The 17,658-nt window shown below is 33.8% G+C and overlaps 1 protein-coding gene across 1 annotated transcript in view; it reads left to right on the forward strand.

Annotated features, from left to right (window-relative positions):
- The window catches only part of LOC129224536 (twitchin-like), a 380,173-nt gene that overhangs the window by 228,662 nt on the left and 133,853 nt on the right, over nt 1-17,658 (forward strand). Inside the window, 11 exon segments of the mRNA XM_054859008.1 lie at nt 911-1,210; nt 2,210-2,512; nt 3,285-3,566; nt 4,566-4,865; nt 5,357-5,659; nt 6,700-6,981; nt 7,750-7,953; nt 9,210-9,305; nt 10,435-10,737; nt 11,996-12,277; nt 17,008-17,307. Coding sequence (XP_054714983.1) covers nt 911-1,210; nt 2,210-2,512; nt 3,285-3,566; nt 4,566-4,865; nt 5,357-5,659; nt 6,700-6,981; nt 7,750-7,953; nt 9,210-9,305; nt 10,435-10,737; nt 11,996-12,277; nt 17,008-17,307 — 2,955 coding nt within the window.

A 17,658-nucleotide genomic window follows, 5' to 3' on the forward strand; every position in this document is an offset into this window, starting at 1 on the left:
TTTTTTTTATTTGTTTATTTTTTTTCCGTACATTCAAATTGAGTTTATTAAACTGAATCCTTTCATTCAATTTCTTACACTAATATAGAAAAAAAAGGAAAGAAAGAACCATAGTTCAAAACAAAGAAGGTTCCTAAAAAGTGTAAAAGTAATATCAGAGCAAGATATTAATTATAAAAAGTGTTTTTATATGCATTCATTGCTTGTTATTCGATGGTTACGTTAGTCACGTTACGTTAGTCACACACAGTTTTTCGTAAAAGTATCATTAAGGGCCAAAAAAGATTCATCTGTAACAAATCTGTAGTACATTTTAAAAAATAGATTGTTTACCTCTTACAAATATATCGGCCAATTTTAAATGTCTGCGTAAGTTTCAGAAAAATTTGCCTACTAACATAAGCATTGTTTCTCAGGGTTGCAAAAATGTTACGTTAGTCACGATGCCTTTTTTGGCGAAAAAACACCTGTCGGCGCTTATTTTGCTTCAAATTCTTGGTAGAAATGAAAAATTGTGACCTTGTACATTTTAAATCTGCATATTAAACCAAAACACATTTATTTTTACTCCTAGTGTAAGTAAAAAGAGTTTGAAAATCAGCTGTGAATGTTACGTTAGTCACTATGGAATGACCCTTTTTCCTTCTTTTTCAACCACCAAATAATTAGGCGTTTCCAAACTAAAGCATTATAAGTGTTCTAAGTTGTCGTTCAATAGGGCTTCCACCGAAGCGCGAGCAAAAACAAAAAAACAAAACATATTTAAAGCAGAACTGGTGGTTCTGAAGACTATAGGGAACCCTCAGATCTTCCATTAAGACTTTTGTCCAATTTACACCAACTATTTTAAGCTTTAAGTTTTTTGAACGGCAGTTCATCCATACTAAATTGTCATGTAATAACCTTGTAGGTAAGCCCAGTAAGCCCAGAGGGCCCTTGGATGTGTCAGACGTGCACAAAGAAGGCTGCACCTTGAAGTGGACAGAGCCCGAAGACGATGGAGGCAGTCCGATCGAATACTACGAAGTCGAAAAAATGGATGAAGACACTGGAGTTTGGGTGCCTGCTGGCAAGTCGCAGACGCCCAAGTGCGACCTTACAAACTTGCAGCCTGGAAAGAAATACAAGTTCCGTGTTCGCGCTGTCAACAAGGAAGGTGACTCCGAAGAACTCGAAACCGATCAATCTACCCTTGCAAAGAATCCATTTGGTAAATTCTTCTTGTTTCATATAAATTTAATCTGTGCCGAAGTACCTGTGCGTACTTTTTTTTTTAATTTGACATCTATTAGAACTGACTCGAAAGATTTTTTTAATCCACTGTCCTTCAAATGTTTTTTCTCTCCAATTACTGTTCTTGGAATATGTTTCTCCCAATGTATTCCACCTGCAATAATATTCTCTTTATCAGTTATATTTTAAATACACACTTAACTATCACAATAAAATCACGATTATTGTGCATAGTTTATCTATGGGCGGATTATACGCGGTTTTTCCCAATTTGAGGAAAAAAAATGGAAATCGGCGATGATTAACTGAATTTAGATAAATATACTCACTTTAATTTTGCAAGTGCAATATCTATTCGAAGTTATTTCTATTTCTTTCTTCATCATCCAAAATCACAGAAACTCGATTGGATGAAACCTGATTTTAAGATCTACACAACTTACTGCTTTAGATCTACACTACTAGTAAAACCGGATTGTTAAAGTTATACTACTTTCTAGCTTTGACATCTCAACAACATTCGGGCGTAATCGAGTCACCAGATCAGTTTTGCTTGAAAGAGTTTCCCTCCTCTCCTTTATACATTTTTGATTCATCAAACCTTGATCTGTTTCAGTCAATCTGTTTGCCTGATTTGCTGGCGTTTGTGTGTAATCCGTTTGTAATAATGAGCGAGTCTTTTTTACCTTCTATATAACTTATTTTTCATAAACTGCTCTAGTTTTTAGCTGCAGCTTAAATGTATGTAAATGTTATTGATTTTGTAAGCTACTGCGTCAATAGTATCATTTTTTTACTTATTTTGTGGATTATCCGCGGTTACGGTGCCGCCCTTTTCCACGGATAATTAGGCGTTCATTACATTTTTTTCTATTTTAAACGTTTTATTTGCTTAGTTAGTCTACTAGAGATATCTCTTTTTATATGCATCCCAAAGGAAATGTTTTTGTCCTTACAAAACATTGTATTATTTCAGATGAACCATCTAAACCTGGTCGTCCAGAACCAACAGATTGGGATGTGGACCATGTTGACCTACAGTGGGCACCACCCGCTAGCGACGGAGGATCTCCTGTCACAAAGTACATCATAGAAAAGAGAAAGAAAGGAGCTCACAAGTGGCACAAGGCTAAGGAAATTCCGGGAGGCCAGACATCCGGAACTGTTGGAGATCTTGAAGAGGGAGAGGAGTATGAATTCAGGGTGATTGCTGTTAACAAGGGAGGAAAGAGTGAACCTAGCGATTCGTCAAGACCAGTTATTGCTAAGCCAAAGAATTGTGAGTATCTGTACTCAAGGCAGTCATTCTCAACTTATAGTCCTTGAGCAATTTTTTATGTGGTCCTCGAACGCGTAGGGAAATGTTTTTTAACCTCATTTCTATTGTTGTAATTAATTTTATTGAAAAAAACTTTTGAATTCATCTCGTTTCACCTAATGTGAAAATATCAGTTCTATCGAAAGTGGTCCGCCTTTTATTCGAAAGGGTACCAAGTGATCCCGAGAAGTTAGGTTGAGAACCACTGCTATACGGCTTCGTGAAAACAGGTGATAAGAATCTTGCAAATTCTGACTTCATCAATAAAAATATCCTTCTAGATAAAAAGCTTAGCTCCTAATGGTAGTTACATATAATTAGAACACCGACAATTATAGTTTCGTATGTTCTCTGGAGAATCAATTGAGGCAAATATCTAAATGATAGGTAAATCAACAGAAGAAAATCCACATGATCAACGAAATTGTAATTTAAACGGGGGGGGGGGTGGAATGAATGGTGAATTTCACTGTTTTACTTTTAACTTTATTATTTTATTTTTTTTTACAAAGTTTCTGTTTTCCAAAAAAAAAAGTATTGTACTTAGAATTGCTTTGTACGTTGAGATTTCATAAGTATCTAAGCACAAAACTCATCAGCAGTCACTACTGAGAAATGTAAAATTGACATTCACTGTACAATCATAATAACAGCGCTCTTTTAGAAAGTTTAACTGATATAACCAAAAAAAAGCAGTTTATAAAATAACTAACATTTCCTTTTGCTATTTCAGTGGCACCAAAAATAGATCGCACCAATTTGAAACCACACACTGTCAGAAGTGGACAAGCAGTGCGACTAGAAATCGATGTTAAAGGTGAACCTACACCAACAATCACATGGACGATTGATGGAAAACCCTTACCTGAGTCTTCCAGGATCAAACCGATCATCGAGGCTAACCGTACCGTATTCGTTATCAGCAAGGCTCTACGAAAAGATTCAAATAAATATGTGATAACGGCAAAGAATTCCAATGGCACGGATGAAGCAACGTTGGAACTGAAAGTACTGGGTAAGTTAGCAAAAGTTAACCAAACTTGTAGTAGTTTAAATACTTAGCAGTTTTGCCCGTCAGTTTTTCGGGCGTAGTTTTTTTTCTGACTTGCCAAAATGTCGCACAGACAGCATATTTTTGTGCTTCATTGTGTTAACTTGCCCATGGTTATTATTATTATTTAGTTAACTTTTTTTCGGCAATATCCATAGCAATTCTTAGAAAATATATACATTCTAATCAATACCTGAAAGTATTGATCAGAAAACTTCTTTAAACACGTTTCATGGCTATTTAAATGAGTTTAAGTTAATTAAAAATTCTATAATAGATATAGATAGATAGGATTGACCTCTTCAAAACGCTTCCACTTGCTCTCATTTCTCACTAGAGTTAACATTGCTTAAACCATGTATATATTTTGAAAATTTAACCACTTACCTAAAGTTCGTTATAACACACTAACAAATCAGCAACGTTTTGACGCCCAAAATTAGCAGATTTCTGCAGATACATGTTTCTGAGTTACAGGGAACACCTTTTTCAATGCAAAATAGTGAGCTGCATTGAAAAAAGGGTTCCCTGTAACACCGAAACATGTAGGTTCTATGCTCCTTCCCTCCTATTATTCCTATAGAGAGTGCTGCAAGCGCTTATTGAATGAATTAAGTAAGTAGATTATGGAAAAATTTAGTGGCAACACTGAGAGAGATTTAAAAGATGGAATAGAATTCGAAACACAAGCACAAGCTCAGTGGAAGCGAGTAATTCGCTGTTTAGAATAAATGATTTGGTTTTAATCATCAATACGTAAATATGTACATAGTCTTCAATAAAGATGTTAAGCTTTCTTCGAGTTATGATAATCTGAATCTACCACTGAACCACCGGATTGACAATAATTCATTTTTTTCCACTCTGCTAATTTTGTACGTCAACACATTGTTGATTGCTGTTTACTTCTAGGCACATTTCTTTCTTACATTGTAACATACCTAATTATGACATCGCACACAGGTAAACCAAGCAAACCAAAAGGTCCATTAAAGGTCGAAGATGTGCATGCTGAAGGTTGCAAACTCGCTTGGGATCCACCCGAGGACGACGGAGGTGAACCAATTCAGCAATACGTAGTGGAGAAGATGGACACAGAAACTGGAAGATGGGTTCCAGTTCTCACAACAAAAGAACCCAACGCCGAGATTACCGGACTCATTCCAGGGAAAGATTACAAGTTCAGAGTGAAAGCACTCAATCCTGAAGGAGAATCGGAAGCGCTGGAGACGGAAAAAGCCATAACTGCCAAGAATCCATTCGGTAAGTGAGTTATTCATTTCTGATGCTTACAGAAAGAAGTATTACATCTGAAATCATTATGATTCAGTCATAAGTTTATGTGGTTTACGGTTTAACAAAAACTTAGTCCCTAAAGCGAAAAATTATCTTACTTAAAACAAAGCCAATGTTGGTGCAAATTTGGAATCGAAAAATGTTTATCCTAAAATTAATTGGCAAAATAAATCGCAACTGAATGAGGCTAAAGTTTGCTTTATCGTAAAAGAAGGTATTTGTCCCTGATTCGCCATTCATATTTTTTAGTTTGACATTTTTTAACTTTCACAATCTTTAGTCGTAATATGCACTACTCACTTCAACGTATAAACTCTTAATACCTTCTATGTATGTTGAAAATACAATTGAAAATTAGGGAAATATTTGAAATATTTATATACATTCATATTATTGTGATGCTTTCGTTCCGTTTGATTATTGAGAGAAAATTAAAGCTTACATTCTCTGCTTTTCAGATGAGCCAGGGCAACCTGGAAAGCCATCTGCAAAGGATTGGGATAAGCATCATGTTGACCTCACTTGGCCAGCACCAATGAGTGATGGTGGATCTCCAATAACCAGTTACATCATCGAGAAGAAGGATAAGTACAGTAGCAAGTGGCAGAAAGCTATTGAAATTATCGGAGATGCTTGCGAGGCTAGAGTGCCTGATCTCATCGAAGGCATGGAGTACAATTTCAGAGTTCGGGCTGTTAACAAAGCAGGTCCCGGTGAGCCAAGCATACAGAGTGATTCTATTGTGGCTAAAATCCGATATAGTAAGTACATGCTTTATGAATGTACTTAGATTTAAAAAAAAAATCTATTCGGCAAGTTAAATGTATGCGTTTTCTCGCTTGTAATGCATAATTCCCACCCATTTCAGATACTTAATTCGTAACCCTATGCTTCGAAGAAATCTATGTCATCGCTTCAGAGCAATTGTAGGATATCTTACTATCGTTAGCTGATTTAGACGTCTTACTGTTGCTTTGAGGCGACGATATTATCTAAATTCATAGTTGGCTAAATGTTTAACTCAAAATGATAGTTGAAAACCAAAAAGGGTGAAAATTTCCGAGAGTACTGTAAAATGTAGTGTAATTATTAAGCTTCGGAGTTAGAAATCTCTGTAACATCAAGGGTTCTTTTTCGTGTGGGGAGGGTGGGAGACAGAGCCTGGCGAAACTGCATCAAGTGATTCTTTAGTTCTTGACCGCAATATTTGGTTTCCAGAAATATATTAATAATTACTGATGTAACACTGCTGCTTCGACTACGTAGTTACTAATTAGGAGCGAATTCATGTGATATCAATCAGTAACCAAGACCTTGGATTTTATTATCTTATGTCATCGGATCTTATTTATGTCATTTAAATGTAGCTGCATGCAAACCTCAGCACAGAGCAGCAAAAACTTTGAGAAACTGGATTTTATACGTAAATATTTCTCCTGGACTTAAAAAGCTCTCGAACAGCTGTGACACAATAAATAGTCTTGAAATTAACTTTTTGTATTTTAAAAATAGACACATTTTTTAGGGTTTATTTTTAAGCTTAAATATCCCCCCTCGACTAATAAAGACTGGAGCTAAACTATGCCTTAATTAAAAAATTTGTCGTTACATTTCATTGTTTTCAATGTATTAAGGTAAACTAGAAACAAAAGTTCGAAGTTTATGGTTCCGAAACGTATACAAAACAATTAAACTTTTTTTTTTTTCTAAAATACTTATTTTTTCTTACATTGCAAAACCATTGTCTTCAACTATGAAATCAACAGGTACGACAACCTAATAACAAAATTTAATTTTACAGTGGCTCCTAAAATCGACCGGGGCATGCTGAAAGACATTATGATCCATGCTAGCCAGAGTGTGAAGTTCGATGTGAAGGTTCTCGGAGAGCCACCACCGAAGAAGATTTGGATGATAGGAAATATCACTTTGAAGGCTGGGGGGAAAGTCAACATCGAGAATGAGCCTTATCGTTCCAAACTAAACCTGATTAACTGTGATAAACGAGATACGGGTACATACATAATCAAGGCTGAGAATAGTGTTGGTTCTGATGAAGCTACAGTTGAGTTAATGGTACTAGGTAAGTAAAATTTATAATGATTTTGAAATTTCTTTAAACAGTTTAGATCTGTTACGGTTTTTTTTTTTTTGATAAGTTTCATCCGATATTTTTATATTCTTGGAATTGTTACTGTTTATCATAAAAGTTAAAATTTCATTAAGTTTATAAAACATAGAACTTGGGCAAATGCCTTGGTTCGCAAGTAATGATCTGCGCTCGTATTTGATAACCATATATTCAATAGTATTTAATAATTTCTGATACCTAGAATTGATTATAAGACCAATGTGCGTGGACTCAAATTCAGATCCAAACTACCATGTGAAGTCAAAAAGCATGTGATCGAAGTAGAATCAAATATCTGGTATTGTGAAGCACAACTTTTTGCCTTGATGAAGGCACTTTTCTTTTGACGCAACATTTCACTGAAAGAACCAAGTACTAAATGCGAAATGGATCACACTCTAACCTATACATATTAATATATTGTAGGGTCAGAGGAGAGTCAGAAACTAATGCCTCTTTTGAGGCAACTATAAATATGCTATCAAATTGAGATCCGCGGTTTTTTCACAACGCAATGAACACCAATGAATAAAGAAATAAAATGCGTCATTACACGATATTTGTTCAGTGTTCTCTGAAGTTAAGAATAATTGCAAACATAAGCAATTGCCACGCTTTTCATTAGTCATACAAACTGAATTTAAGAATATTCGTACGGCTGTACTGTTTTCAAATTGAAACTAAAATTATCGATTGTATTTTGTCTTTTTCTTATTTTAGATCGCCCCGGAGCACCTACAGGGCCCTTGGAAATATCAGACGTTCATGCTGAAGGTTGCAAGTTAAAATGGAACCCTCCAGAAGAAGATGGAGGAGTCCCAGTCGAACATTATGCTGTGGAGAAGATGGACACAGCTACTGGAAGGTGGGTGCCAGTGGGAAGAAGTCTTGGACCAGAAATTGATGTTGGAAACCTGGAACCCGGTACGTTAATTTTCGTAGGATTCATGTAATATAAGAACTATTTCTTATTTCTAACTCCTTCTTAGAAATATTTATAAGAACTATTTCTATTCTATTATCTTCTTTTTTGTAATGTTTTTAATTTCCAAAGGGAAAGACAACACAGATGATTGATGTTTTATGTGTCTTTCAAGTGCAATATATCTTTCAATAAATTTATCTTTTATTAACGTTATTATTAACAAGATTTCATATGATTTGTCAGATGTAACATATGCCTTGGAATTTTATGCATTTTCTTGTATAGCAATCTACTGCATTAGAATTTTTGATCTGTAAACTGCTCTTTTCGATATAGTTATCTTAAAGATCCCTAGTATTCACATTCTGTGTAATAAAACTTTTAGCATGATATTGTTCACTACACAACAATATAAAGGAACGCATTAATGATATTAAATGCATATTTACAAATATTGTGAAGATTTTTTCGTAGAGTTTTACTGTTGTGTTACTTATATCGTATATGGGTAATAATTTTATCACCTGATGCTAATGAAACGTAATTTTTCACTAAAAAGAACTAGTGTGGTGTCCAGTGGCAACAAAGCGGAGATTGTCTTTTCTGAAAGCAAGCTTTTGAGCTTTAAACTCGTGATATTAAACAACAATCGTGAATTCATCAAAGAATTTGTAATGGCATGTAGAAATGAATGTCTGCCAGACATCCTTTTTCATGCCATTTTATACATCATGTCAAAAGATTGAAGTATAAAGTTATCAGAAATGCAAGTAATGTTATGAGTGTGTATCGATGTTGAATATTTCACCAATCTAAGTTAGTTTTCAGATCGATCATAAGAGCCTACCTAACCTCCAATGTCAAAAATGGCAAGTTTATGGGGGATCATTACAGCTTTTCATATTTTAATTTCTAATCATCAGAGCCGTTATACCACAACTTATCAGCGATTTATTATTCGAAGAAATGATATAGGAAATTTCAAAACTGACGTAAAAGTGTGATAACATCACGCTCGTAAAAAATAAGAATGATAAAAAAAAAATTACACAAAAATTGACGTTGGAGGCTGGCCTTCACCATTGATATGCACAATTTTCCTTTTGTGTATTCAATCATTGTTAAGTTTAATAAGATAATTTTAAGTTCAATATTTTTCGAAATTTGACATTTATTCATAACTTCCAATGTTAGTTGCTAAATAAACGATAAAGCACAAAGTTTTATCTTTCATTATTTGTTCTTTGTCGATTAGGGCATGAATACAAATTCAGAGTGAAAGCAGTAAATGCTGAAGGTGAATCAGATCCACTAGATGCTTCTGAGCCAGTAGTTGCAAAGAACCCGTATGGTATGTATAAGTGCCTCCCTATCACATTCATTGTCTCTGTCCCAATAGCATAAAATATATCGTTTTACTTTTCGTTATGTATCTCTTTTCTGAAAGAAAAATTTACTTCAAAACTATCTTCATTCTTAATAGTTCTTTTACAACTCTACAACGGTTTTAAGAAATAATTCTAGTTCTCTCTTTTTATTTATTTCAATTTAATTACTTAAAAATTATTTATTTTGTGTGTGTATGTGTGTACGATTATGAGGTATTAAACGCCTCGGTGAGTCACTGAAAGCTCGAAAAAAAGCTGAGAAAGCTTAAATTGACAGTTTATAGATCGTTATTTTTCTTGTCTTGACTTAGAATAGTAAAACAATTATTGGACTATCTGACTATCAGCGCTGTATTTAAAAACACAAAATCAAGTAGAGCTCACAGTTTTTTAAAGTGTCCAAAGATGAAAGCCAAGTCTACAACATAATTCTTTCACGAATATTTGTCGGTAATATGAGGCAAAACTTTGGAAAACAATTTAAAGACCATTTAGAAAAATAAACAATTTGCATTGAACAGAGAATCCTTTGCTGACATGAAAAGATGCTGCTAACAATATGGAGTCTAGAGTTTTTAATTATATTAAAGGATTCAATTAGTTCCTAAAATGAAATGTGCTTTAGCTGAATTAAATTTCATGAGTGTATTCATCTTCAAATAATAATAATATAAAGCTATAATAATATAAAATTATAGCAACACTGGCATTCTTTACAGAGTGACCAAAATGCCATAAAATTTAGATTCATTAGTTTTGTTTTGTCCGCTTACATACAATAACCTACTACAACTTTCGGGAATATTTTAAAGATTTCATGGTTTTTTTTGCCAATTCGGTAGTCTGGAAGGAATTTATAAAAGGGTGTCCAGAATATGTAACTTCACTATGTGAAAAAGCTATGAGTTAAGGAAGATTTAGTTTATCTTTTGTTAAATATAACTCCTATATTAGCTTGCTTTACAGGGCAAATAAAATGATGCTGAAATCAGTTGCAAGTAAAGCATACTACCACATGATTGTTTCTTAAAAAAATACAGAATAACGTTTATAATAAAATGTGACACGTAAATATTTTCTTCTCTAAAACAGACCCACCAGGTCAACCAAGTACTCCTGAAGTGAAGGACTGGGATAAAGACCGTGTTGAACTGGCTTGGACACCTCCAGCCAAAGACGGTGGTGCTCCGATTACTGGCTATATTATCGAAAAGAAACGCAAAGGATCCACACAATGGACCAAAGCAGCTGAAGTGGACGGTGATGCCACGTCAGGGAAAGCAACTGGTCTTGAGAATGGTGAAACCTATCAATTCAGAGTTCGGGCAGTTAACCAAGCTGGCCCTGGTGAGCCCAGTGAAGCTACGAAACCGGTGCTGGTTAAACCAAGAAAATGTAAATAGCGACAATTGTTCTTTTTTTCTGTCATAATTCCCCATCTGATTTCAAACCCTGTAAATTATTCTCTTTTGCATGATGTTTGACAAATACGAATCAGATAGAAACTTCGATCGTTTAATTAATGAGAGCAAAAATATCTATAGAATACCATTTTTACACAAATACGAATCAGATAGAAACTTCGATCGTTTAATTAATGAGAGCAAAAATATCTATAGAATACCATTTTTTTAATCCCCAAACATGTATAAGTTGTTTTCTTTTTTCAAAAGTTACAATTTTAAAATATGATGTGTAAGAAAGGGAATGTAAGGTAAAGTGAAATGGTTTAATATTTGTACTGCTTTTAGCGCCAGCAGTCTAGTAATATTTTAACTACATAGTTACACATGTAGTCAATTCCAGTCAAGAAAAAAATGCTACTGAAAATCGAAGACTATGATAATACCAGCAATTTTCAAAAAATGATGCTCCTATTTTAATATTTTGTTGCAAGTCAAAAATTTTTTTGTTAATATTAAATGATTAAAGTTCTTGTTATCAAAATTTTAATATTAATTGAGAACCTACTAATATTCAGTGTATTATTTATTTGTTTAATATTAAGCTTATTTGTATTTTAAATGCTTTGTATAGTTTGTCAAGTGCATGTGGGGCAAAGTGAAATAGTTAATTTCATCTACTTATTCAATCTTTTATCAAATCACTTAAGTATTCATTTATACATTCTTTCATTTAATAATTCCCTTATTTTTTTATTCATTCACTATTTTATTTACCTATTTATTTTTCTCATTTATTCACTGATTTCTTTATTTATTTGTGTTTCGTTTCATTTTATTTCAATTTATTCATTCATTCCTTTATTTACTCATTTGTTTGGTCAATAATATCTTTGATAAACGAATTGAAAATATTTTCTTAGAAAAGTATTTTATTTTTCACTTTGCCCTATGAAAAAAAATTAGTGAAAGATTTCCACCCTTTTTTTAGGTCCAAATTTACTGCCAAAAGTAAAATATATTGTTATTTCTGTATGTATAGTGTAATTTTCAGAACAAATTTCCAACTTGTTCAATTAAAAAAGTAGGTTATCTTAAATGTTTCACTTTGCCCCACATTCCCGTACATATATTTATTAGGCCTTGTAAAATAAACACTGTTCATGGTAACAAATTAATAGGTATGTATTTGTATCAAATAATAATCAAGTTGCACCAAACTGATAACCTTTAATGTGTTTTTTTCTCAGTGGCACCGAAGATCGACCGACGCAACTTGGTTAACATCAGCATCAAGGCCGGTCAAGCTTTCTCATTCGATGTCAAGATCAAAGGCGAGCCAGCACCTACCGTCCGATGGATGCTTAAAGATAAGCAGGTTGAAGAAAGGTCCGACTTGAGCATAACAAACATTCCTCACAATACGAAACTTGTCTGTGATAGTGCTCAGCGAATCGATTCCGGCATTTATAGAATCATTGCCTCCAATGCTCATGGCGAAGACCGCGCAGATGTCGAAGTCTCCGTGCTTGGTAAGATATATCGGGTGACAAAAATGTCTGGACTAACTTTAAAAATTACTCGAAATCAAATGAAGATAAAAATATGCGTTTTGCACTAAACGGGTGGAAAAGAAGCCGGGTCTTGTCTGGCAACGAACCAAAAATAGTTCTGTTTGCGATCAACAGATGGTGCTGTAGTTGAAGCTAATATCCATCGAAATGCCGCCCATAGCTGGGAAAGACCGTTTAGTTAAACTGTATTAAAAAAAATTACGGGAAGAAAAGTTTCATCGTCATCTGTAAGTCGAAAACAGGACTATTTTTCTTTAGCTGCCACACAAAACCCAGCTTTTTTTTATTTATTTTTTATTTTTTAATTCTTTTAGTGCAAACCGCATCTTTTTACCGCCATTCGTTATCGAATTATTCATTTTAAAAGTTGGTCCTGACTTTTGACTCCCTTTGTACATACATGGCTGTTTTACTTACAAAAGCGTCACAGAACTCGTCTCATCGTACCCCTGAAAGGAAAGTGACACAACTCAAAGAACAGCATTGGAGAAAATCAAGGTTTTACGTAATAGTAGTTTTATGCGATTTAGTCTCAAATATTACAATACGAACAGAATATTATACTACGCCCAAGTGGCACGCACGGTAGGTAGATGGTTGGACAACGGTGGCTAACGGTGGGTTGGCAACGACCGATGAGCCAACGATGGCCCTACAGTTTCTGGGCATCGTTGGGCCAACCGTGAATGTCTTCGATGTGCCATCGTTGGAAAATTGTTGAGCACTGTAGCAGATCGTTGGCCCTTCGTTGGCAAATGGTTGGTTGAATAACGGTTGCCAAAGTGGACATTGTCTTACGTTGGCCAATCAAATGCTCCACAGTTGACCAACCATCTCCCGACTGATTCTGCTACTATTAGGGTGACGTTTACTGGATAGTTTTTGTAAGGTAGTCTAAATTAATAATGCATACTGAAAGTTTGAACAATTTTCTTCTAAATTACGAAATTTTACTGATGTGTCACTATTGATAATATTGTTATTACGCCACTATGCACCAGTAATGTAAGCTGACTTTGTGCGAGTTTTGTGGCAAGAAAGAGCATTAAATTTGGATTTTAACCCAATAACTGGTATGTTTTCCCCAAGTTTTAATTTGTGACACTTTCTTTGCCGTTGTGCGACATGTTTACTGATGAAATTATCTTATAATATCTAGGGTCATTTTCTAAGCATACGTCAGGACTGTTTTATTTTTCTATATCAACAAGGAAGACAGAGGAGAAAAAGAACTCGTGCCATACTTATATGCGGGGCCCAATTTCCCAATAGGCAGAGTAGGCAGCTGCCTAGGGCGGCAAATTTTGCTTAAGCCACACATTTTTAAAATTATTTTTTTGTTCTAGAAAGTAAAATATTAGCATTCTTTTATTTTTCACAAATACAGTTTTTTCTTGTCATTTAATAATGATTACTTTCACACATCTTATGAAAATCAAATGATTTTCAATCATGGTAATTGATCAGTGTAAAATAGTAAGTGAAGAAGAAAAGAGGTTTCAATTTCAGAAAGTGTCGTTACGTTTATTGAGAAGTCGCAACAATATTGGAGTTCGACTAAGATTTTAGTGCTATACTTAAGTTTATTCAGTACTGGTTTCTTGAGTGATTGAGGTTTATTTTCTTTTTTACATTATTAATATTTAAAATTGTTTTGCGTTAATAAATAAGCCTCGGAGGCCAATAAAAATGAGTGACGAGCGAAAAAGGCTGAATGCTTTTAAATAAAGGAAACATGCTAAACAAAAAACCAAAGGACAAAAAAGAGTCAGCAAAATTTTTGGGCAGTTTTCAAAAGCAGAAACATTAGACTCTTTGCAAAGTAATCCAGTTACAATTTACTAATGAAATACCGTTGAACAGTGAGGAGTGGTAAGAACACAAGTAAGTGTGAACGTAATAACAGAGGAAATTATTCACATCGTTGATTCGTAGATAAAAAAAAAATAACAAGATAAATATGCTATTATAAATAAAGATAACTGATAAAATGGTTAACGCTCAAGACACAAAAGTTCAGTGCTCATTAAAAATTAGCGATATAGATATCAAATAATTAACCTAGGTTTGATTTCAAAACACAGTTTTGATCAAAAAAGCACTAATACGTAACTTTAAGAAAAAAGTAACAGAATTCATTCGAAATGTAATCGTGTATTTTTTTCCTTTCTTTTTTTTTTTTTTTTTATTATTCTTTTTTTTCTTCTAAATTCAAAATGTCTTTTTGAGCAAACGATAACAAATAATGAAACTACAAAGAAGTTAGTTATTTTTTTCTGAAAATAAAGATGCTGTCTTATGTGAAATATACTAACATGCTTAGCATTCGAGAAAAATCTCGGTTACTCTTTATCTCCCCATTTTCTATCATGATATTTTCCCTTATAGATCTAACTCAAGTATATATCATTTTTCAGTTATTCACCGGCTTTGCCATTACAAGGATATGTTTTAAGGGGTCTGAGAACCCTTAAACTTCAAAATTTTCGACTTTCTGGAAAAACTATATGCTATGTATAATTTAATTCTGAACAATTTTACACCTTATTTATTACCATACGCAAAAAAGTTTTCAAGTTATCGTAAAAATACGTAAACTTTCTCCATAGAGATTTATGTTTACAAAAGCTGTTTAAGCCTCTTTTTCTCAAATGTCGGTTTCTCGTTTTGCGTGCGTGATATCTTAGAAAGTTTGTCATGTATTTCCGTAAAACCCTTCATGCATGTTTTTCTGATTTATTTTTATGATCTGAACCTAAATTTTAACTAAAAATAAAAGTTAATATTTAAAAAAAAACATCCAAATTTTTTTAAAGTTTTGACATTAACTTATAAATTTTCAAAAAAAAAGAATAATAATAAATAATTTTAAAAACAAAAATAAATTTAGGTTAAGATCATAAAAATAAACCAGACAAACATGCATTAAAAGTTTTACGGAAATATATAAGAAACTTTCTGAGACATCACGCACGCAAAACAAGAAACCTGAGAAAATGCAACCTGAGAAAAAGTGGTTTAAACAGCTGCTGTAAACATAAATCTCTACGGGGAAAATATACGCATTTTTTTCGATAACTTGAAAAGTTTTTTGCGTATGGTAATAAATAAGGTAAAAAATTGTGCAGAATTAAATTACGCGTAACATACATTTTTTTTCAGGAAGTCAAACATTTTGAAGGGTCCTTAGATCTCTTAAAACTTCCAAGAATGATACAGAACATGTGTTATGAAACTCTAGGGCCATGAAAAAAAATAACCAAGCTCTATTAATTGATAATAGCAAATAAATATACGTATTGTAAATATTATTTATACTGATCTTATGTGAATAGCTTGATAACCTGCCCAAGAGCAGTACTTGAACCATGAACCCCCAATGAACAAAATTAAAGAATATAAACAGAGGAGCATCGAACTAAAATTTTTGGGGGGAGGAAAACTCTAATTTCACATTTGGAGATTGCTGTGACTTCCCATCGGGGCTCCCCTGAATGTGAAACGTAGTCATTTCTTCATAAGCTTGACAGCTTAAATTTCGGGAACACTTTTTTGCGAGTTTTTGAGTTTTGGCTTTCTTTGGGGGGGGGGGGGGGGCGGCAGATTTCAAATCTGCCTAGGCGCGGCATGGAGCTAAATTCGGCCCTGCTTATATATTTGAAAAAATGAATAAATATTTACTTCACTAAATACCACCCAAAACTCATGCCATGCATGTTTTGGGTGTTATTGGAGATAAATACTAATTGGAGATATTGAGGTATAATTAGAAATTAAAACTTTTATGTCAGGCAATATACAGATTGCGTGAGTTGAAAGTTCTTTTTCTGAGCATTGCAGAAGTTTCATTTATTGCGGTAAGAAATATCGTCGCTTCAGAGCAACGGAAAAAAATCTACAGCCCTAAAATAACAGTAAAATAGCCTATACTATTGTTCTAAGGTGACGATAAGGTTGAATTAACAATCAATTCCTGATTAATGTTTAAGTATGAGGAGGCGATTCTTGTACAGTCAACCCTCGTTTATCGCGGTTAATTCGTTCCAGACTTGACCGTGATAACTGAATTTCCGCGAAGTAGGATTTTGTATATATTTTTCTAATTAGAGTGCATAAACTTACTTACGGCAAAATAAATAGGTTTTTATCATAGTTAGTGCCATTAGACATGAAACAGCACCATTTAGCCACCATTACATTTGTATTACTTAATATATTGCAGAAAATATGAGAAAATTAGATATGTTAGACGTAATAGATATCACATTGTTAATTATTGAGAAATAAACTACACACACACGCAGTTCTTATACACTGCTACTAATCTATGAAAAAACCTGAACTTGTTCGATGAAGAATGAATTGTCCGTTAGTGACCGTAGGTGCTCCCGTCTTTCTCTACATTTAATTAAGTGTAGAGTAAGATTTAATTTAATTACTGAAAATTAAGTCAAGATAAAGTCGTTCAACTTTAGAGAGAAAAATGAGACATTTCGATCTTTTGACGATAAAATAGCTTTCAAATGGTTTGCAGAATGATTCGCAACTTGTACTACATAGAGAAAACATGGAGATTGCAGAATACCGCAATAAGGTGCAATAGTTGTAAAAAATTAAAAAAAAATAATAAAACTAAATAAAGTTCTACAATGTTTCTGGTATTTATTCTTTTTTTTTTGTTTTGACAGCCAAGCCTTCAAAACCAGAAGGCCCTCTCATCGTATCCGATGTGCATAAGCATGGCTGTAAATTGAAGTGGAACAAGCCCAAGGACGATGGTGGTGAACCACTGGAAGGTTATGTCATTGAAAAGGAAGATCCAGAAACCGGTCTCTGGATACCAGTGACTAAGTCGTACGTCCCTGAAGCGGAAATTACCGGACTTACACCAGGAAAGGCTTACAAATTCAGAGTAAAAGCTGTCAATAAAGAAGGTGAATCAGAACCTTTGGAAACATTTGCACCAGTTGTTGCCAAAGATCCGTTCGGTAAGTATCGTGTCGTCATTGCAACAAGTAATACAAAACGAATGAAGGCAAATAACTAATAGCTGCTTCAGAATTTCAAATCTAGGCGCGTTCATTTCCATTATGGGCCCTTTGCAATCGTTTCAAATGTATTGAACAACACACTCCTAAGATACTTAACTTTTTAATTTTGAACATAAGTGTGGAATATTTTAAGTCCTCAAAACGAGTTTTCATGCATAATTAGTGTAATGGGAAGAAATAAAATTAAAAACAGCTACAAGAGATGAGCTGCCGTAAGTTCCCATACAAATTTAGCCATGAATCACCATATTTATAATGGGATAAGAATCTTTTAAAGAAACATTGTAA

This window comes from Uloborus diversus, chromosome 6, assembly GCF_026930045.1.
Source record: "Uloborus diversus isolate 005 chromosome 6, Udiv.v.3.1, whole genome shotgun sequence".
NCBI lineage: Eukaryota > Metazoa > Arthropoda > Arachnida > Araneae > Uloboridae > Uloborus > Uloborus diversus.